Source organism: Scyliorhinus torazame, chromosome 5 (assembly GCF_047496885.1).
Source record: "Scyliorhinus torazame isolate Kashiwa2021f chromosome 5, sScyTor2.1, whole genome shotgun sequence".
In the NCBI taxonomy this organism is placed as follows: domain Eukaryota; kingdom Metazoa; phylum Chordata; class Chondrichthyes; order Carcharhiniformes; family Scyliorhinidae; genus Scyliorhinus; species Scyliorhinus torazame.
In genome coordinates, this window is record NC_092711.1 from 171,899,891 (window position 1) to 171,921,939 (window position 22,049).

At 49.3% G+C, this 22,049-nt stretch overlaps 1 protein-coding gene and 1 long non-coding RNA gene across 2 annotated transcripts in view; both read left to right on the top strand.

The window, feature by feature from the left end:
* LOC140420686 (uncharacterized) overlaps positions 1-22,049 on the top strand; it is a 105,300-nt gene that overhangs the window by 69,957 nt on the left and 13,294 nt on the right. The window lies entirely within an intron of this gene.
* On the top strand, positions 12,770-20,103 carry LOC140420683 (uncharacterized). Its single transcript, XM_072504680.1, has 2 exons — positions 12,770-13,221; positions 14,096-20,103. The coding sequence occupies exon 2, from the start codon at positions 14,453-14,455 to the stop codon at positions 15,713-15,715; it is 1,263 nt and encodes a 420-aa protein (XP_072360781.1). The 5' UTR covers positions 12,770-13,221; positions 14,096-14,452; the 3' UTR covers positions 15,716-20,103.

Genomic DNA, 22,049 nt, shown 5'->3' on the forward strand with positions numbered 1-22,049 from the left:
TCAGGGGGCGAGGGGCCATGCCCATGAAATGAGGGTGGAGGGCGGTTTGAAGGGTGGAGGAGTGCAGGGCAGGTACATAGGGGCTGATGGGTGGGGGTCACGGAAGGGAAGGGATGTTCTAAGGGGGCTTGGGGGGACCTGAGCAGGGGAGACCCCCAGCACCACAGAGTGGGGTGTTTTCACTTGGGGGGTTTGGGGTATTGTCCATGTGCGTGGGGTTGACATTGCCAATGAGTGGGGGTGTGGTGAACCTCCAGCTCTCTTGGAGTTCAGGGCACCTCTTTAAAATGGCAGCCCGATCTCGGAGTTCAGCTCCCCAGTGCTAAAAACATTCTGCACAGGATTCTCCGTCCGCCAGCCAGCCAATGGGATTTCCCAGTGTGGGCAACCCCACGCCGTCAGGAACTGCCCGGGCACGGGAGCGCTTCCGGCGGAACGGAGAATCCCGCCCTCGAAGGGCAGGACTCTCTGGCTACGTCCGCCCAGCGACTGGAGCATCCCGCCTGAGGACAATGGACTTTTCCATTGTACCCGGCCCGCCCGTGGCATTCGTGGCCCTAAGTGTGGGCTAAACCGGTGAGAAACTCCCCGGGGCACGAAAAAGTGTCTAAGTGTCATTGAATAGCAGTGGGGAACACGCTGGCAGAGCCGGCGGGAAATTCCCTGAAAAACCTGCCACAAATTAACTTAGGGCACGATATTCCGGCCTCGTTATGCTCTCGCTCAAGCCTAACATGGCCGGTGAATAGCGGGTGAGGCCAAAAAGGGGATCCATGCCAGGCACCAAACAGTTTGTGATGCAGGGCCTGCTCCCGTAGGTGGATTTAGAATCTCGCCGGAGTGTGGCAGAAACCAATTATCACCACTTCAGGCCCATTTCCACACAATTAACGAGAGCCACCTGTCATCCAACGGCCTCCTGTCATTCACCGGCAAGTGGTCACGCTGGTCCGATTGTTACTCCTTTTTAAAAATGGGAGCCCAACGGAGGGCTTTTGTTGGGAGCCGAGGAGGGGAGTAGCAATCTTTGTGCCAAGGCAAAGTGACCGGGGGTGCTTGCCTTACCACCCCAGTGCTCGGCGGGGGGTGGGGGACGCCATGGGAGGGGGCACGAGGGGTGCAATCACTCACGGCACCACCATGCCAACCCTTAGATCCCAACCGCATGCCGGGCGCAGCCCCTGTCCCTGTCCGGCTGCCCCACTGATCACCCATAACCCCCACCGACTGGTGAGGCCTCTGGCTGTGTAGCTGAAGGCTGTCAATAATAGGGAACTGGCAATTGTGGTTAAGTGGGCACTTGACACATGCCAAGTGGGTTCACGTGGGTAGGCGGCCATGTAGCATGTGGGAGTCATTGCCGAGCATTCCAATCAAATCTTGATGCCTGGAGACTGTGTGGGGGTCAACACCACTCACGCAGCAGCCAACATCCGAACACCCAGGGGCTGGGACACAGCTCCCGGGAGATGATCACGGCCGGAGGGTGGGTTGGTGCCAGGGGGAGGGGGGTTTGTCTGGAGAGACGGGCAAAGTGTCCGGGGGTCAGCCCGCATTGCGGAGGAAAGTGACAGAGGCATCAAAATGTTTGTGCAGAGAGTTGTTTAATGTGCTGCACAATATCCCATTTCCGAGAGTGCTTTCCGCCCCGAATGCCGGCTCGCCAGTTGATTCGCCGAGGTAGAGCTCGGAGGGCCAGGCACGTTGAGGATCAGAGGGCACTGGGGTATGGGGGAGGGGCCAGGTAGAGGGTGATGAGGGAGTGGGGTCGGGGGTCGGGGGGGGGTGCTCTCTCGGAAATGGGATATTGTGCAGCAAATTAAACAACTCTCTGCACAAACATTTTGATGCCCCTGTCACTTTCCTCCACAATGCGGGCTGACCCCCGGACACTTTGCCTGTCTCTCCAGACAATCCCCCCGCCCCCTGGCACCAACCCACCCTCCGGCCGTGATCATCTCCCGGGAGCTGTGTCCCAGCCCCTGGGTGTTCGGATGTTGGCTGCTGCGTGTGTGGTGTTGACCCCCACACAGTCTCCAGGCATCAAGGTTCGATTGGAATACGAGGCAATGACTCCCACATGCTACATGGCCCCACTTGGCATGACACATGGGATTGGGATTCAAGGGTTGGCATGGGATTGGGATTCAAGGGTTGGCATGGTGGTGCCTCAAGGGATTGTCCCCCCCAGTTTCCCCTCTACCCTCCCATCATGGCCCACCCCTGCGGAGAGTCCCCACACCCCGCCGAGCACTTGGGTGGCAAGACCAGCCCCCCCTCCCCGGTCTCTTTCCTGTGCACAAAGATTGCTGCTCCCCTTCTCGGCTCCCCACGGAAACCCTTCCGCCAGGTTCACGTTTTGAAAAAGGAGTATCAATGGGCGCCGGCGTGACCACTTGCTGGGAAGGCCGGGAAATGACAGGAGGCCGTTGGATGACAGGTGGCTCTCGTTAATTGTATGGAAATGGGCCTTAAATCGGTGATAGTTGGTTTCTGCCACGCTACGGTGGGATTCCGAATTCACCGACGGGAGCAGGCCGGTTGCATTGCAAACTGTTTGGCACCTGGCGGGGTTACTGTTTTTGGCCTTTCCCGCTATCTCTCGGCCTTGTTACGCTTGAGCACAGGTGTAATGAGGCCGGACGATTAGGCCCAGAATTTCTGTTGGCACTGGGGAGCTGAACTCAGAGATCAGGCCGCCATTTTGAAGAGCATCGTCTCCCTTTCAGGACCCCCACCCATCACCCACTCCCAACTTCCCGTAGGCCCCTACTTACCTGCCCTGTACTCCCCCTCCTTTCAAACCCTCCCTCCGCCCTCATATTATGGGCAAGGCCCCCTTGCCCCCTGGCAGTGCCACCCTGGGGTGGACCAGGCAGAATGACACCCAGGGGGTCTCGCGGGTCATCAGAGACCCCAGGGTGGTCAGGGTAGCTGCAGGGTCGCTCAGCGAGGAGGATAACGGAGCAGTGAGAGCAGCGATCGCTGGATCAGGGAGGAGGATAACGGAGCCGTGAGAGCAGCGATCGCTAGATCAATGAGGAGGCTAACGGAGCGGTGAGAGCAGCGATCGCTCGATCAGCGAGGAGGATAACGGAGCAGTGAGACAGCGAGCGGGAGACCAGCAGCGTGGATAAACGCTCCACTGAAACAGATTATTTGCTCAAATTCAACTTGTGTTTAATCCAATTTCTTCATACAAATGTAGTTGTATGTAGACAAACACAAAATGTTTACTGATATAATTTGCCTTTGTTCATAGATATACAATGTGTAAAATAGAAATTTTAATGTTATGTATTTAATTAAGTTTACTTTTTAATTAGGTTTACATTTTTGTTTTTAATTAATTAATTGATCGAGCTTGCATTAGCGTTGTTTATATTAAATTCAATGTTTACAGATTTAACCCTACACGCCTCCTTGTGTTGTGATGATTGATGTGAATGTTTCTTCCAGCTCCAATCACACACTCACAGAGAGAAAAATGAGAAAGAGAAGGAGAGAGAGTGAGAGTGAGGGAGAAAGACTCAAGGCCTCGGGCCCTGTTGACAGAACTCTGCTCACAGCCTGCTCAGTGTCTGCTCCCTCATGGCCTCTGTTTCAGTGCCCGCTCTGCTCAAAGTCTCACCCACTGTCACCACACTTTGTCCCAGGGTAGAGGGGTCAATTACTAGGGGGCATAGGTTTAAGTTGCGAGGGGCAAGGTTTAGAGGAGATGTACGAGGCAAGTTTTTTTACACAAAGGGTAGTGGATGCCTGGAACTCGCTACCGGAGGAGGTGGTGGAAGCAGGGACGATCGTGACGTTTAAGGGGCATCTTGACAAATACATGAATAGGATGGGAATAGAGGGATATGGACCCCGGAAGTGCAGAAGATTTTAGTTTAGACGGGCAGCACGGTCGGCACAGGCTTGGAGGGCCGAAGGGCCTGTTCCTGTGCTGTACTTTTCTTTGTTCTTTGTTCACACCGCTCACAGACTCTGACTTTATGAATGCTCTGCTCATTGCATCAGCCTCCGTCACCACTCGGCTCAGGGCCACGGCCTCTGTGGCTCCACTACTCCCATCCCCCCATCCCACCACTGAGCCGCTCACAGCCTCGGCCTCAGTCACCACTCGGCTCAGGGCCACGGCCTCTGTGACTGCACTGCTCCTATCCCCCCATCCCATTACTGAGCCACTCACAGCCTTGGCCTCAGTCACTACTGTTTGGGGCCTGAGCCTCTGTGACCGCACCACCCACTGCCTCGGTCTGAGAACATTCTGCTCACAGCACTGCCTTCTCCGAGGCCAAAATACTGTGGGTGGAGACTGCCAGTTAGCATGCAAATCAACACAAAAAACTTCAACTGGCATCTAAAAAGTGACAGGGTGGAAACATAGAAAATAGAAGCAGGAGGAGGCCATTCAGCCCTTCGAGCCTGCTCCACCATTTATTATGATCATGGCTGATCATCAAGTTCAATACTCTGATCCTGCCTTCCCCATATCCCTTTATCCCCAAGAGCGATATCTAATTCCTCTCGAAATTACACAACTACCTTTTGGCCTCAACTACTTTTTGTGTTAGCGAATTCCACACATTCCCCACTCTCTGGGTGAAGAAATTTCTCCTCACCTCAGTCCTAAAAGGTTTACCCCTTATCCTCAAACTAGGACCCCTAGTTCTGGACTCGCCCACCATTGAGAACATTCTTTCTGAATCTACCCCGTCTAATCCTGTTAGAATTTTGTAATTTCTATGGGATCCTCTCTCACTCTTTTAAACACCAATGAATTTAATCCTAACTGATTTAGTCTCTCCTCATATGACAGTCCCGCCATCCCTGGAATCGGCCTGGTAAATCTTCGCTGCAATCTCTCCACAGCAAGAACATCTTTCCTCAGACCACCATCATACCGGTACCAAAGAAGAACCAGGCAACGTGCCTCAATGACTACCGACCAGTGGCCCTGACTTCAGTCGTAATGAAGTGCTTCCAGAGGTTGATCATGAAGCGCATCACCTCCATACTCCCAGAACGCCTTGATCCACTGCAATCCGCATACCGCTGCAACCGGTCCACATCAGACATCATTTCCCTGGCCCTACACTCATCCCTAGAGCATCTCGAAAACAAGGACTCCTACATTAGACTCCTATTTATTGACTACAGCTCAGCCTTCAACACCATAATCCCAGCCAAGCTCATATCAAAGCTCCAAAACATAGGACTTGGCTCCCCACTCTGCAACTGGATCCTCGATTTTCTGACCAACAGACCACAATCAGTAAGAATGAACAACAACACCTCCTCCACAATAGTCCTCAACATCGGCACCCCGCAAGGCTGCGTACTTAGCCCCCTACTCTACTCCCTGTACACACACGACTGCGTGGCAAAACTTGGTTCCAACTCCAGCTACAAGTTTGCTGACGATACAACCATAGTGGGCTGGATCTCGAATAACGATGAGTCCGAATACAGGAAGGAGATAGAGAACCTAGTGGAGTGGTGTAGCGACAACAATCTCTCCCTCAATGCCAGCAAAACTAAAGAGCTGGTAATTGACTTCAGGAAGCAAAGTACTGTACACACCCCTGTCAGCATCAACAGGGCCGAGGTGGAGATGGTTAGCAGTTTCAAATTCCTAGGGGTGCACATCTCCAAAAATCTGTCCTGGTCCACCCACGTCGACGCTACCACCAAGAAAGCACAACAGCGCCTATACTTCCTCAGGAAACTAAGGAAATTTGGCATGTCCACATTGACTCTTACCAACTTTTACAGATGCACCATAGAAACCATCCTTTCAGGCTGCATCACAGCCTGGTATGGCAACTGCTCGGCCCAGGACCGCAAGAATCTTCAGAGAGTCGTGAATACCGCCCAGTCCATCACACAAACCTGCCTCCCATCCATTGACTCCATCTACATATCCCGCTGCCTGGGGAATGCGGGCAGTATAATCAAAGATCCCTCCCACTCGGCTTACTCACTCTTCCAACTTCTTCCATCGGGCAGGAGATACAGAAGTCTGAGAACACGCACGAACAGACTCAAAAACAGCTTCTTCCCCACTGTCACCAGACTCCTAAATGACCCTCTTATGGACTGATTTCATTAGCACTACACCCTGTATGCTTCATCTGATGCCAGTGCTTATGTAGTTACATTGTATATGTTGTGTTGCCCTATTATGTATTTTCTTTTATTCCCTTTTCTTCTCATGTACTTAATGACCTGTTGAGCTGCTCGCAGAAAAATACTTTTCACTGTACCTCGGTACACGTGACAATAAACAAATCCAATCCAATAAGGATACCAAAACTGCGCACAATATTCCAGGTGTGGCCTCAGCAATGCCCTATACAATTGCAGTAAAACATCTCTATTCCAATACTTAAATCCTCTCGCTATGAAGGCCAACATACTATTTGCCTTCTTTACTGCCTTCTGTACCTGTGCGCTTACTTTCAGCGACTGATGCACGAGGACACCAAGTTCTCGCTGAGTATCCACCTCACACAATTTACACCCATTCAAATAATAATCTGCTTCACTACTTTTGCTCCCAAAGCTGTAAAAGGAGCATGGAGCTGAATATGGAACTGAAAGGGGATTTAGACATGAAGGGAGGGAGACTGGTACCGAACGAGTATCTGCCTTTACCACAGAACTTGGTGTCCAAGGCATTGCTGACTCACGGCACCGAGGACCCTGGTTCGATCCCGGCCCCGGGTCACTGTCCGTGTGGAGTTTGCACATTCTCGCAGTGACTGTGCGGGTCCCACCCCCACAACCCAAAAAAAGATGTGCAGGGTAGTTGGATTGGCCATGCTAAATTGTCCCTTAATTGTAAAAAATAATTGGCTACTCTAAATTTATTTAAACAAAGAACTTGGTGTCCAAGCCAGAGTGAAAAAGGAGGTAGTCGAGACAATGATGGGTTAAACGTTGACAGTGAGGTATTTGATAGGCTGAATTTACTGAAAATCGTTAAGTTACCAGAACCGGATGAGACAGATTTAAGGATACGGAGTTTATATTAACTACAAAGGAGAAGAACACAGCAGGAGAACAGCAGAGGTTACAGAGATAGGGAGGGTCACAGGGGCTGAAGGAGGTTGCAGAATTCAGGAGTGTTGTAGGGGTAGACAATGTTACAGAGATAGAGAGGGTCGTCGGGGCTAAAATAATTTTTACACAGAGAGGGAAACTTATATGGATAGCAGGATGCTGGGGACAGAGGGAGGGCTGTGGGGGATGTAGGGTAATGCATGACAGTTAGGCTAAATCACCACAAGTTAGCTCTCCCCCTCAAAGGGGAAAGCAGCCTATGGTCATCTGCAACTATTGCGACTTACTTACTTTACTGTAGGGAAGGGAACTATTATAGAGATAGGGAAGGTTGTTGGGGCTGTATGATGTATGAAAGTTCAGGTGGGGTGTAACATCTACAGGAGGTTTCAAAGATAGGAAGCGTTGTAGGGATGGGAGGAAGCTCCAGAGATAGAGAGAGTTGTTGGGGCTGGAGGATGTTACAGAGACAGGGAGAATTGTACAGTTGAGAGAAGGCAACAGGCATGGGGTGGTATTAAGAGTCTCGAACACAGTAACTGGGATGGAGAGAGTTTTATGGTTATTGGGATTGTCTGACAAGGGAGCAATTGAGGAGATACAGCAATAGTGAGTATTGTTAGAGGCTGGGGAAGATTACAGCACTGTGTGCATTTTGGGGGCATCGAAGATTGAACAGAAAAAAGAGGTTGGAGGGGCTTGAAGAGGTTACAGGGATAAGGGAGGGTTGCAGGGGCTTTAGGGTTGCAGCATCTGGAGGAGATTGCTGTGATTTGATGTGCTATCTAAGAGTTGAGCTAACGGGTATTATGGAGGGTGGAGGGGATGTAGGAACTGAAGAATATTACAACGATAAACAGGGTTATACCTCTTAATGAGGTTGGAGAAATAGGGATAGTTTTGGGATTGGAGGAGGTCACAGAGATAGGAAGGGTTGTAGGAGCTGGAGGATATAGGATGTAGCCTCTGAATGACAAACTCAGATCGGAATGGGCGAAGGTTTAGTGGATCGTAAAGAGAACAGGAGGGTTCCAGTGGGAGGAAAATGTGAGATTGATGGGAGCGTTGCAGAGATTGGAATTGGTAACAGAGATAGGGCGAGTTAGATGGTCTGGATGTACCGAGAGAGATAGGGCGTGGGGTTCTGCGGTTCCCCAGCCGCGTGGTTCTCGGCGGCGCGCCATTCGCCGGCGGCGGGATTCTTTTTGTTTAAATGTTTTATTGGAGGCATTTTCAAATATATACTTAACAAAGAAGAAAAACACAAAACAACCATGGCAACAGCGAACAGCCACAACATCCTTACACCGCCCCCCCCAGAAATCTTCCCCCCCACCTCAACTTGGTGCCACCCCAGGGCCTCCCCCCCCCACCCTGTTTTTTAAAAATAAACATTTTATTGAGGTATTTCTTTGGCATTGTAACAGCAACAAAATAAACAATGTACATAACAAGGAAAATATTAACCTAGTGCAAATACCACCTCCCTCTCCCACTGGTCCTACAATTACTTACCCCCCTAATCAACGCGAACCTAACCCCCTCCCTTCCCCCCCTTCTGCTGACGATTAATTCTCTGCAAAGAAGTTGACGGATGGTTGCCACCTCCGGGTGAACCCTAACAGAGACACTCTCTTGGCGAACTTAATTTTCTCCAGGCAGAGGAAGCCAGCCGCATCCGAAAGCCAGGTCTCCGATTTCGGGGGCTTTGAGTCCCTCCATGCCAGTAATATCCGCCTCCGGGCTACCAGGGAAGCAAAGGCTAGAACATCTGCCTCTTTCTCCTCCTGGATTCCCGGATCCGGCGACAACCCGAAAATCGCCACCTCTGGACTCATTGCCACCCTCGTATTTAATACCTTGGACATGACGTTGGCAAACCCCTGCCAAAATCCCCTCAGCCTTGGACATGCCCAGAACATGTGGACACGGTTCACTGCCCCCCCCCCCCCCCGCACATTTCGCACACCTGTCCTCCACCCCAAAAAATCTGCTCATCCGGGCCACTGTCATGTGGGCCGGTGAACGACCTTAAATTGGATCCGGCTGAGCCTGGCACATGTTGCGGTCGCGTTGACCCTACTCAGCGTGTCCGCCCAAAGGCTCTCCTCTAACTCTCCCCCCAGCGCCTCCTCCCACTTTTGCTTCGGCTCCTCAGTCTGCGTCTCCTCCGATCCCATAAGCTCTTTATATATGTCCGAGGCGCTTCCCTCTCCTATCCATCCTCTAGAAACCACCCTATCCTTAATCCCCCTCAGCGGCAGGAGTGGGAAGGTTGGTACCTGCTTCCCCAAAAAGTCCCGCACCTGCAGATATCGAAATTCATTTCCCCCCGCCAATGCAAACTTCTCCTCCAGCACCCTCAAACTTGGGAAGCTTCCTTCTATAAACAAGTCCCCCATCCTCTCGATCCCCGCTCTCCTCCAAATTCGGAACCCCCCTGTCCATCCTCCCCGGGTCAAAGCAGTGATTATCGCAGATTGGGGACCACACCGATGCCTCCACATGTCTCCTCCACTCCCCCCAGACTCTCAGGCTGCCACCACCACTGGTGGAGTACTGCGCCGGCAGAAACACTGTTACCAACACCCCCAGACTTGTGCCCTTGCAAGAAGCCGTCTCCATGCGCACCCACGCCGGCTTCCCCCCCGCCCCCCCCCCCCCCCCGCCAGCCACCTCCTAACCATGGCTATATTAGCCGCCCAGTAATAATTGCTGAAATTCGGCAGCGCCAGCTCACGATCCCGACTCCACTCGAGCATTGCCCTCTTCACTCGCGGGGACACAAAGCCCACAATAACTTTATTGACCCGCTGAAAAAAGGACTGCGGGATGAAGATGGGGAGGCATTGAAAAACGAATACGAATCTTGGGAGGACCGTCATTTTTACCGTTTAATCTCTGCCCGCCAGAGACAACGGGAGCGCATCCCATTTCCGGATTCCTCCTTCATCTGATCCTCCAGCCGGGCCAAATTCAATTAAGTCACAAATCCATCGCCACTCGGATACCGAGGTACCTGAAACTGTCCCCTACCACTCCGAATGGCAGATCCCGCAGTCGTCTCTCCTGACCTCTCGCCTGGACCACAAACATCTTGCTCTTCCCCATATTGAGCTTATACCCCGAAACCATCCTGGATGACCTGCATCAACTGCTCCGATGGTCGCAGCGCCGCCACCCCAGGCGTCCCGTCCTCGGGCATGCTATTTCCTGCTGCAGCTTCAACACAGCTCTTGGCTAACTTTTAATTTCTGCCTTTTTGTGCACTTCTGGTTCTTTGCTCCGTACACGAATACGTGGAAACGGTGCCCAATTGCCTCAGCCTCCGAATTCACCGTTTAAAACCAGAAATAATTCCAGGGGAAAGGTCCAAAAGTCCGACCAGAGCAGGAACCATCAAATGTGCGACTTACTCCTTCATCGCCGCCACCGGAAGTCCAGGGTAGGTGAATTGGCCACTCTACATTGCCCCTTAATTGGAAAGAATGAATTAGGTACTCTAAATTTAAAAAAAACACTCATGTCTCTGCTTGGAATGGACCCACATTGGTCTTTGCTAATCTTTTCCTTTTCACATTCCTATAGGAGCTTTTCCAGTCGTTTTTTATGTTTTTCGCTCTCATATTCTATTTTCTCTTGATCAGTTTCTTGATCCTCCTTTGCTGAATTCGCAAACAAGTTCTCAATCCTCAGGCTTACGACTATTTTGGCCACTTTATGAGTCTCCTCCATTGATTTAATGGAATCTTTAACATTTCTTGTTAGCCACGGTAGTCACTTTTCCTGTTGGATTTTTGCTCCTTAAAGGAATCTATGTTTGTTGTATTTGTGTGAAATAAGAGTCGCCAAAGTCTCAGAGGACCAGAGTCTGCTTTGCCCTCTGAGAGAGAGAGAGCTGACTGGTGGTGATTGAATCGGAGGGTCACCACACCTCAGGCAAGGGGCAATGTTGAAAAGGTGGGGCCTTCATGGATAACCTCAGCCGGTATGGGAGTTGAACCCCTGATGTTGGAGTTGGTTTGCATCACAAACTAGCCATCCAGCCAACTGAGCTAACTCTCCCTGCTGTGAACTTGTTGGTGTTTCCGCAGGTTGGATAATGTAGTGAATCCCTTCTCACACTGAGAGCAGGTGAATGGCCTCTCCCCAGTGTGAACTCGCTGGTGTGTCTGCAGGCTGGACAAATGAATGAATCCCTTCCCACACTGAGAGCAAGTGAACAGCCTCTCCCCAGTGTCAACTCTTTGGTGTTTCCGCAGGCTGGATAATTGACTGAATCCCTTCCCACACAGAGAGCAGGTGAACAGCTTCTTCCCAGTGTGAATTCACTGGTGTATGGGATAAGTGAGTGAATCCCTTCCCACACAGAGAGCAGGTGAACGGCTTCTCCCCAGTGTCAACTCGCTGGTGTGTCTTTAGGTGGGATAACTGAGTGAATCCCCTCCAACACTGAGCAGTTGAACGGCCTCTCCCCAGTGTGAACTCGCTGGTGTGTCTGTAGGCGGGATAACACAGTGAATCCCTCCCGACACTGAGCACAGGTGAACGGCCTCTCCCCTGTGTGACTGCGTTGATGAATCTCAAATTGAGATGGTGCATTGAATCCCTTCCCACAGTCCCCACATATCCACGGTTTCGCCATGTTTTGTGTCTCCCCAGGTCAGAAAGTTAGTTGGAAGTCTCGTTCACACGTGTCACTCCCCGCTGTGAATGGCGCAATGTTGATTCATTCAGGGGGGGGGGCTTCCCTTCTAGATTCAAAGGCTGATGATAGTCAGATCCCAGGGAATCTGGTGACTGTCAGATCGAGACGTTACGTTTGAGATTTCTGTCTGTAATTCCTCCTCTTCTCATATCCTGTAAAAGGAGTTTACAAAAGACATCACTGTCAGCACAGGATAGAAATTCAGAACAGACAATTCTAGTTCCTGGAGAACATTCTTTCCTCTCTCATTCCCCAATACCGAGTCTCAAACGCCTCTTTCTCCCTGTCTTCAGGGAGCGGACTTGGAGGGGCAGAGTCTCGGAGCAGTCAGTATAAAGACCTTTCCTCGGGGATTCACGGCCTAGTTTCCAGGGAGTGGACTGAGAGGTCCGGATTTTCGGAGCTGAATGAAAAAACCTTTCCTTGGGGATTCACGGCCGACTCGCCAGGGTGTGAATTTGGAGCCGGAATTTTGAGACGTTACCTCGGGGATCTGCGGCCCAGTCTCCAGGTAACGGAATCAGATCTGGAGGACGAAGAGCCGCCTGGTCCTCCAGCCAATCAGAGTGAATGAGGGGCGGGACTGGAGGACTGAGAGCCGCCTGGTCGTCTAGCCAATCAGAGTGAATGAGGGGCGGGACTGGAGGACTGAGAGCTGCCTGGTCGTCCAGCCAATCAGAGTGAATGAGGGGCGAGACTGGAGGACTGAGTGCCGCCTGGTCCTCCAGGCAATCAGTGAATGAGGGGCGGGACTGGAGGACTGAGACAGCCGATTTGTCCTCCAGCACGCAGAGTGAATGAAGGGCGGATCTGGAGGACTCAGAGAGCCGCCTGGTCCTCCAGCCAATCAAGAGAGAATAAGGGGCGGGGCTGGAGGACGGAAACGGTCGCTCGGGCCTCCAGCCAGTCAGAGTGAATGAGGGGCGGGTCAGGAGGACTCAGAGAGCCGCTCGGTCCTCCAGTCAATCAGAGAGAATGAGGGGCGGGGCTGGAGGACAGAGACAGCCGCTCGGTCCTTCAGCCAGTCAGAGTGAATGAGGGGCGGGGTCTAACATTATTGTTCTCCCCTCCCCATCAATTAATTTGGGCATTAACTTGAGCCTGGACCTGGGAAAGAATTTCCCGAACCAGAATCAGGGAGCTGACAACTATTCATCAGGGTTTTGTATTTCCAAATCCTCCCACCCACTTCGCTCGGGCTCTCCAAAACGAACAGGCCCATTAATCCGAATGCGCATGCTCCAAACAGCGACAATGCCGCATGCGTCAACCAGTAATGCGCATGTGCAGAGAAGAGCCCACCCACTGACTTCCCGCTGAAATGCTGACCAATGGAAAGAGTGGGCCACCGGAAGGACTTTGGCCCTCCTGCCATTCTGAGCACGGGCTTTGTGTGAATGAATATTGAGTTTTACCCAGACTGATACTTCCTCTTGTCTCCAACATCTGTGAGTAAAATACTTTATTTTCTCCCCCTTTCCATTTATTTTCTCATTCTGATTTCAATTGGTGACTTGCAGCAACTGAAGGGAAAGGAAGTGAATCCAGGGAGGGTGCAGACTCTGCAAAGCTTGGCCCAGGTCTCTCTCTCTCTTAAAAACATTGACATCCTTTGCTCCCTCAGCCTGACATTTATTTGTCTGGTTAAAAAGATGGTACCTTTTATGATTCGCCGGACCCGAGAACACCAAGCTCACCTGTCTGCCACCCCCGAGAACATAACCACACAACCTAGTCCTAGTCAGATGTGCCCTGTGCACCACCTTGAACTGAGTCGAGCTCCACCTAACACACGAGGAGGTTGTGTTGACCCTGTACAGTCTCACTCCACACTTCATCGAAAGAGCTGCCCCGTGCCCTGCAACCCTTTACCGTTTTGTCCATTTTTGCCAATATCAATCGAATAGGAGCTGGGGGCTCCTCGATTGATATAGGGAGATCCTCGGTGATAGTTGGCTGTTGCTAAGATGCCCATGAGCATCTCAACTGAAGACACTATAACTTTCGCTTCGGCAGGGGGTGCCGCCATTTTGTTTCCAATGAGCCTGGAAAAGAATCTGAAACAGATTTGATTCTTTGCTCGCTGGCTTCCTCAAACTTGGTTCTTGGACATTGCCACAGTAATTGAGCTTTATCCCATTGACGAATTTGAAATATCCCCAAACCCCCTCAAATACAGAGTGAAAAAGATGGAAAACAAAGTCCCCGGATGAGAGCTGCCTCATATGCGGCCGCTCCCGACATGTCGCAACCAAAGTCCCCGTCCGTTCTTAATTTCTGTTCTGTACTGACACTGATGTCTTTTGTAAATTGTTTTTACAGGATATTAGAAAAGGAGGAATTACAGATAGATACCTCAAACTAAACGTCTCGATCAGACTGAGTCACTCGATTCATCAGGGCCTGAACATCATCGGACTTTGAATCTAGAAGGAGAAATGTTTGCCTCGTCTGTCAACTTGAGAAGATTTTAAACATCAATATGACTGGAAAAGCACCAAGACACACACACACCCGAGTGAGAGTGTTCCAGAGCACTGACTGTGGAAAGAGCTTTAACCAGTTACAGAGCCTGAAAAAAACATCACACCATTCACAGTGGGGAGAGATCGTACACGTGTTCTGTGTGTGAACAAGGCGTCAACTGATTGTCTAGAGAGACACGAGGAGACCCAAAATATGGAGAAACGATGGAAATGTGGGGACTGTGGGAAGGGATTCAGAGTCCCATCTGCGCTGGAGATTCATCAACGCATTCACACTGGGGAGAGGCCATTCACCTGCTCTCAGTGTGAGAAGGGATTCACTCAGTATTCTGACCTGCAGACACACCAGCGAGTTCACACCGGGGAGAAGCCATTCACCTGCGCTCAGTGTGATAAAGGATTCAGTCAGTTATCCAGTCTGCGGACACACCAGCGAGTTCACACTGGAGAGAGGCCATTCACCTGCTCTCAGTGTGGGGAGGGATTCATTCAGTTGATCAGCCTGCAGATACACGAGCGAGTTCATACCGGCGAGTGGCCGTTCACCTGCTCTCAGTGTGGGAAGGGATTCATTTCCTCATCCAACCTGCAGATACACCAGCGAGTTCACACTGGGGAGAGGCCGTTTACCTGCTCTCAGTGTGGGAAGGGATTCATTTCCTCATCCAACCTGCAGGTACACCAGCGAGTTCACACTGGGGATCGGTCGTTTACCTGCTCTCCGTGTGGGAAGGGATTCACTCAGTTATCCCACCTGCAGATTCACCAGCGAGTTCACACTGGGGAAAAGCCGTTCGCCTGCTCTCAGTGTGGGAAGGGATTCACTCAGTTGATCAGCCTGCAGATACACCAGCGAGTTCACACTGGGGAGAGATCGTTCACCTGCTCTCAGTGTGGGAAGGGATTCACTCGGTTAGACAACCTGCAGACACACCAGCGAGTTCACACTGGGGAGAGGCCGTTCACCTGCTCCCAGTGTGGGAAGAGATTCACTCGGTTATCCCACCTGCAGACACACCAGCGCGTTCACACTGGGGAGAAGCCATTCACCTGCTCTCAGTGTGGGAAGACATTCACTCATATGTCCAGCCTGCAGACACACCAGCGAGTTCACACTGGGGAGAGGCCATTCACCTGTTCTCAGTGTGGGAATAGATTCACTTTGTTATCCAACCTGCGGGCACACCGTCGAGTTCACACTGGGGAGAAGCCATTCACCTGCTCTCAGTGTGGGAAGGGATTCACTCGGTTATCCAACATACAGAGACACCAGCGAGTTCACACTGGGGAGAAGCCATTCACCTGCTCTCCATGTGGGAAGGGATTCACTCAGTTATCCCATCTGCAGGCACATCAGCGAGTTCACACTGGGGAGAGTTTGTTCAGCTGCTCTGAATGTGGGAAGGGATTCAGTGATTCATCGCAGCTGCTGAGACAGAAACAAGGTCACAAGTGATTGGACTACATTTTGTTCATTCTGACAGTTGGTCAATGGGGATGGTTGGAGAGTTTCCTCTGCTGGACTGGCCGGTCTCACGACTTTGACTCCAGTGGGCTGACGCTCTTTGAGCCTTGTTGCGAATACCTGGTTTTGCATTTCACAAGGATCACAGATTGAAAGTTGGTTTGGAAATTGGAGCTGTTTCCTTCCCATTTCTGTTTGGATCACCCTAAAGCATGCCACCTTGCCATGGAGATGGGCAATGGAGGGTACATGGATCTTTTGTTTAATTTATCTCTGTGTTTCTCGCAGAAGAAAATTATCAAGGTATGGGGCAGGTTGTCTGACATGGACTGAGAAACAACATTAAATGGTGTGATGGGAGACAGGCAATAACTAATATTACAGGGGATTGGTTAGCTCAGTTGGCTGGATGGCTGGTTTGTGATACTGAGCGACACCAACAGCGTGGGTTCTACTCCGTACCGGCTGAGGTCATCCATGAAGGCCCTGCCTCCTCAACATTGCCCCTCGTCTGAGGTGTGGTGACCCTCAGATTAAATCACCACCAGTCAGCTCTCTCTCTCTTTCTCACAAAGGGGGATGCTCTTACGGAATTCTGACTATGGTACCAGCCAGTAACAAGGTTAAGATAAGGGAGTTATGTATACTCAAGACCCAAGGACAGTCGATGAGGTGGTCTGGAAGGCATCATGAGTTCATGAGTAACCCCCTAGCTGTCACAACCCTCTGAGTAAAGAAATGTCTCCTCCAAGACCCTTCCCAAGTGGCTTCCCCCTTATTTTGAAATTGTGTCCCCTGGTTCCAGACTCTCCAACCAGGGGAAACACCTCACCTGTACCCACCATGTCTATTCCTTTATGGATTTTGTAGGTTTCATTGAGGTCACTTCTCATTATTTGAAACTCTAGAGAACACAGGTCAGGTTTCCCAATCTCTCCTCAAAGAGCAGTCCTGCTATCCCCGGAACAAGTCTGGTGAACCTTTATTGCCCTTTCCCTCTGGCGACAAGGGCAGTAAAACTGCACACAGTCTTCCAGCTGCGGTCTGACCAAGGTTCTAGACAACAGGTACATTCCGGCCAGTCTCATGACTTTGCATTTATTTTATCCTGGATTGTATGGGGGAGCCAGTGGCCTAGTGGTATTGCCGCTGGACTAGTAATCCAGAGACCCAGGTATTATTCTGGGGTTCGAATCCCACCAGGTCAGATGGTGAAATTTGAATTCAATAAAAATTTGGAATTAAAAGTCTAATGATGACCATGAAACCATTGTCGATTGTTGTAAAAACCCATCTGTTTACTAATGTCCCTTTAGTGAAGGAAATCTGCCATCCTTACCTGGTCTGGCCCACATGTGACTCCAGAGACACACAGATGTGGTTGACTCTTAACTATCACCCACTGTAATGACCTAGCAAGCCACTCAGTTCAAGGGCAATTATGAATGGGTAACAAATGCTGAGCCAGCCAGTGATGCCTCCATCCCAAGAAAAAAGTGTTATCATACTACTACAGGTAGATCTAAAATAAATACATTTGTCTCTGTTCCATTGACAGCACAGGGCCAGGCCAGTCGGCTCAATTGGTCTCTGTCAGTATTTATGCTCCACATGAGCCTCCATCTCCCCCATCAGCAAATCCTTCTATCCCTTTCTCCCTTGTCAAGATACAACTGTTCATGCAGCATTCATGCTGTTCACCTCAACCACTCACTGTGGTAGCGAGTTTCACATTCTCACAACTCGCTGGATGAAGAGGTTTCACTTGAAATCCCTATTGGATTATTGAACCCCTGAAAATGGATTGAAAATGCACACAGCATTTGACAGAGATTGGATGAATTGTCAGCGCAGATGGGGCAGCACGGTGGCGCAGTGGTTAGCAGTGCTGCCTCACGGCGCCGAGTTCCCAGGTTCGATCCTGGCTCTGGGTCACTGTCATGTGGAGTTTGCACATTCTCCCCATGTTTGCGTGGGTTTCACCCTCACAACCCAAAGATGTGCAGGCTAGGTGGATTGGCCACGCTAAATTGCCCCTTAATTGGAAAAAATGAATTGGGTACTCTAAATTATAAAAAAAGAATTGTCAGCACGGATAGAGATAAATGTGTGTCCTGATAGACATTACAGAGACTTGTTTGAAAGGTGACCAAGGCTGGAATCTAAATGTTGAAGGGTATTTGACATATTGGAATGCATGAAGCTCGGAAAAGATGATGGGATTGCTCCTGTTCATTAAGGACTACATTAGTTCAGTACTGAGAGATCAACTTAGCCTGAAAGTTCAGGGTGTGGAATCAGCTTTGCTCGAGATAAGAAATAATAAGTTACAAGGTCTCATGTGAGTAGTTAATGGGCCTCCTAACAGTAGTTACATTGTAGGTAGAGTGTACAGGAAGTATTAAATAAGGCTTGTAATTAATGTACCACAATAATCATGGGTGACTTTAATCGAATATAAATTGGGAGAGTCAGATAGGCAGAGATAGCCTGGAACATCGGTTAATAAAGATTTTTGGGGAGAATTTCTTGGAGCAGTTCCTTCTGGAGCCAACCAGGGAGCAGTCTATCCGAGACCTCCATGTGCAGTGAGACAGGCTTAATCAATAAATACGTGGTGATGGAGCATCTATGTAACAGTGATCATAATACTGCACATTTTCCCCGTATCTGCGTGGGTTTCGTCCGGGTGCTCCGGTTTCCTCCCACAAGTCCTGAAAGATGTGCTGTTAGGTAATTTGGACATTCTGAATTCTCCCTCTGTGTACCTGAACAGGCGGTGGAATATGGCGACTAGGGGCTTTTCACAGTAACTTCATTGCAGTGTTAATGCAAGCCTACTCGTGACAATAAAGATTATTATGTAAGTCAATGTTTATTCATTTTAATAGTTTTGTTTTAGTTATGTTCAGTTATCACAGAATCAAAGTGTATGAATCAATTCACTCAATACGGTATCTCACTCTGAGTCTCTGTATTCAGGTGCACTAGTCCTTGACAAGTGACTTGTGCCGTATTGTCTTCGGCTAAAGTAGGTTTAATTTTATGGTTTTACACAAGACTAATGATGAATGAGAATCTCTGTTATTGCAGGATTTGACTAAACAGCTGGCTTGTAATGCAGAACAAGACCAGCAGCGCGGGTTCAATTCCCGTAACGGCTCCCCGAACAGGCGCCGGAATGTGGCGACTAGGGGCTTTTCACAGTAACTTCATTGAAGCCTACTTGTGACAATAAGCGATTATTATTATTATTATTATTACTACGTGTCGATGCTAGAGAAATGCTGTCTTAAATTGTATTTGCTTTTTAACTTATTGCAAAAGAGTCACTTTCCTTCAAATTGTACAACAGATTTTCTGCATTATTGTGGTTTTATCAGTTCCTGTAATGGTGTTGTAGTTATGTCGTTTCTGTGACTTTTATTTCTTGTGAACATGTAATTTATGAACAGAAAATGATATTTTGTAACGTGTATCTTGCTGCTTGAACTGTAGCACACCGATCACCGTTCCAAATTTATTTTGTGTTCAGTAGGAATTGCTGTATTAGTTTAAGTTTGTGTATCTTGTGCACTTTCAGTTATTTGTATTTAAGTAACTTGCTTCAGTCATTGGCAATCACTAAGTTAGACATGACACCTGAAGATGTGTCATCTCAGCACGGTGGCACAATGGCTAGCACAACCTCTTCACAGCACCAGGGACCCAGGTTCAATTCTGGCCTTGCGTCAATGTCTGTGTGGAGTTTGCACATTGTCCCTGTGTCTGCGTGGGTTTCTTCTGGGTGCTCCAGTTTCCTCCAACAGTCCAAAGATGTGCAGGTTAGGTGGGGTTATGGGGATAGGGTGGGGGAGTGGGCCGAGATAAGGTGCTCTTTCAGAGGGCCGGTGCAGACTTGGTGGGCTGAATGGCCTCTTTCTGCACTGTAGGGATTCAGTGGTGCTATGGTATCAGTTAGGACGATGAGCCTGACGAATATTAATCATGAGAAAGTGACACCACAATGAGAAAGTGACATCACACATCAGCAAGGTGACCGATATCCTTCAGAGACCAATCAGACATTGATCGTGCCCCATTTAACCAATCAGGGACTGATCATGGGCTGCTTGGGCCAATCAGAACCACAGGATACTACCAGCCATGCGTAGAGGTAGGTACTAGAAAGGGTTAATGAGCTACAATTTTCTGGAGCTCGGTGCACAACACAACATGAAGCAAGACGATAGGCTTCAGCCAATAGAACAAGAGACAGCTCCACAGTCACCTGGAAGCTGAGAGCTGGTGATCCAGAGTGAACGGACTGATCCACTGCCTTTGTTAATTATTGTGATTTTGTACTTATTACAATTAACTTAATAAATTCTGTGACAACATTCTTGTACCCGGAATGGTCTGTAACTAGTCAGGATCTGCAGGTAACTTTCACATCACAGTCTGACATGTAATTGATTTGAGTGTTACAATTGAGATTGGATCCAAACCCGGATCTTACAATAGGATCAAATTTCACATTCCTGCACTAAGTGATGGCTTTTGTAAACTCCTTTTACAAGATATTAGAAGGGGAGGAGTTACAGACAGAAATTTCACACCAAACATCACATCAAGATGTGACAGAGTCACTCGATTCATGGGAGCTGAATATCATCGACCTTTGAATTTAGAATGAGAAATGTTTGTCTGTTCTTCTGCTGAAAGAGATTTTTAAACATCACTCAGTGTACAGGCACTGAGCCAGGCTCATCCGAGTGAGGCATCCCTAAAAAAATCCATTTTATATTTTGCAGCTCACCCAAAGATGGAAATTTCAGCACACATTTCTCCATCTTGTATTTTTTAATGTTTTGTTCACCCGTTAAATATCCTCGACTTCTGGACGTTTCATTACAGAACTCAGCTCGAAGACATCAAAACTTGTATCCGGCCTTGCCTGTGTGCCCCATTCGTCAATTCAACTTTGCAGCAGCTCAGTCCCAGCTTTGGAAACATCTTCATCTTTCTGTGAGGCCCCGGCCCCATTGAATGTGACAGGGTTCATACTGTCTCCCTGAGATTGTTGATGTAAAGTCACATCAGCCCACACTGCCCGATTTCCAATCCAATTTATTTAAAGGTCCCAGAAGCCTGACTCCAGCCTTAAATGTTGTTCTGATCCTGTCAGTAACATTATTTTGGAACTCACTAGTATCACCACATAGGCAGTCATCAACATGCATCATAAAGATGCCCGAGAGTTTCCTGCCATGGTACCAATAAAGCACGGCAGCCTCTGCCTTCAGGGAGAGACAACCCGACTTGAACAAAACTGATCTAACTGAGAAGTGCCATACACTCTGAAACATTGTTCAAAACATCGTTCAAAACATAGACAAACTTATTGAACTTCTTCAGTCTTCCATACATCTGGCACCTTGGGGGGTTGCAGAAACACTGCCCTCTGGAGGTGATCCCCCAGCGCAAATGCAGCTTTTATGTTTCTTGACTGAAAGTACCGGGAAAATGTCACGAAAAGGGCCAAAGAAATTTCAAAATTACCTTTCCCACTGTGGGCGAGTCCACTCTGACCTCTTTATCACCCAAAGCTTCTTCAAATCCCCGCGCCACTAACCTCACCTTGGGCCTTATAAGCGCCATCTGGTTGGACCTTTTCTGTGCAGATCCATTGATGTGATGATGCTGGCTGACCCCTATCTGGGACCTCTGAACACACGCCAAACTCTGTCCAACTGCCAAATCTTTCTGTTTAGCCTCCCGTACGCCTTTATCCCCTCATTTTTCAGCAGCTACAAAACCCTCTCGGTCACGGGGACTTCAGCATCCCCCCCAAACATATCCTTGGTGTAAAACCGCCAATTCCCTGCCTGAAATGTTCCAGTTATTGAAATTACATTGAATGGATGTCAAAGAAACAGACCAGAAACAGATCCCTGAGGTTCTGAGGAGTCCCCAGTGGTCAGTCTGACTGAACTAAACACGGGTGGTATAAAACAAACAATACTCACCCCGGTATCTGCTGTCCACGGGGACTTTCCTTTAACCAGAGCCGTCAGTGGATCCTGTTCCTGACACCAGGTTGTTTTGGGACAAATGTCACTCGGAGTCTAGAGTTGGTTAAAGTTTAGGAATCTTTATTACAAACATGCAGGGAATGCTTCAGCGAACCGAAGCATCTCTGGGAGTAGTTACAATAACACACGTTTATACACAGTACAGTTGCAGCTGTTTTGTCTGTAAGTTAGTGGGAAAGTACAGGACGTCAAGGAAACAACTCGAAAACAGCTCACTTATTGGCTATAGTGACTTCATCTCTCACAAAACA

Bases quoted from the DNA above. Each gene is read 5' to 3' on its own strand.
- LOC140420683 (XM_072504680.1), top strand. From the start codon at position 14,453: ATGGAGAAACGATGGAAATGTGGGGACTGTGGGAAGGGATTCAGAGTC.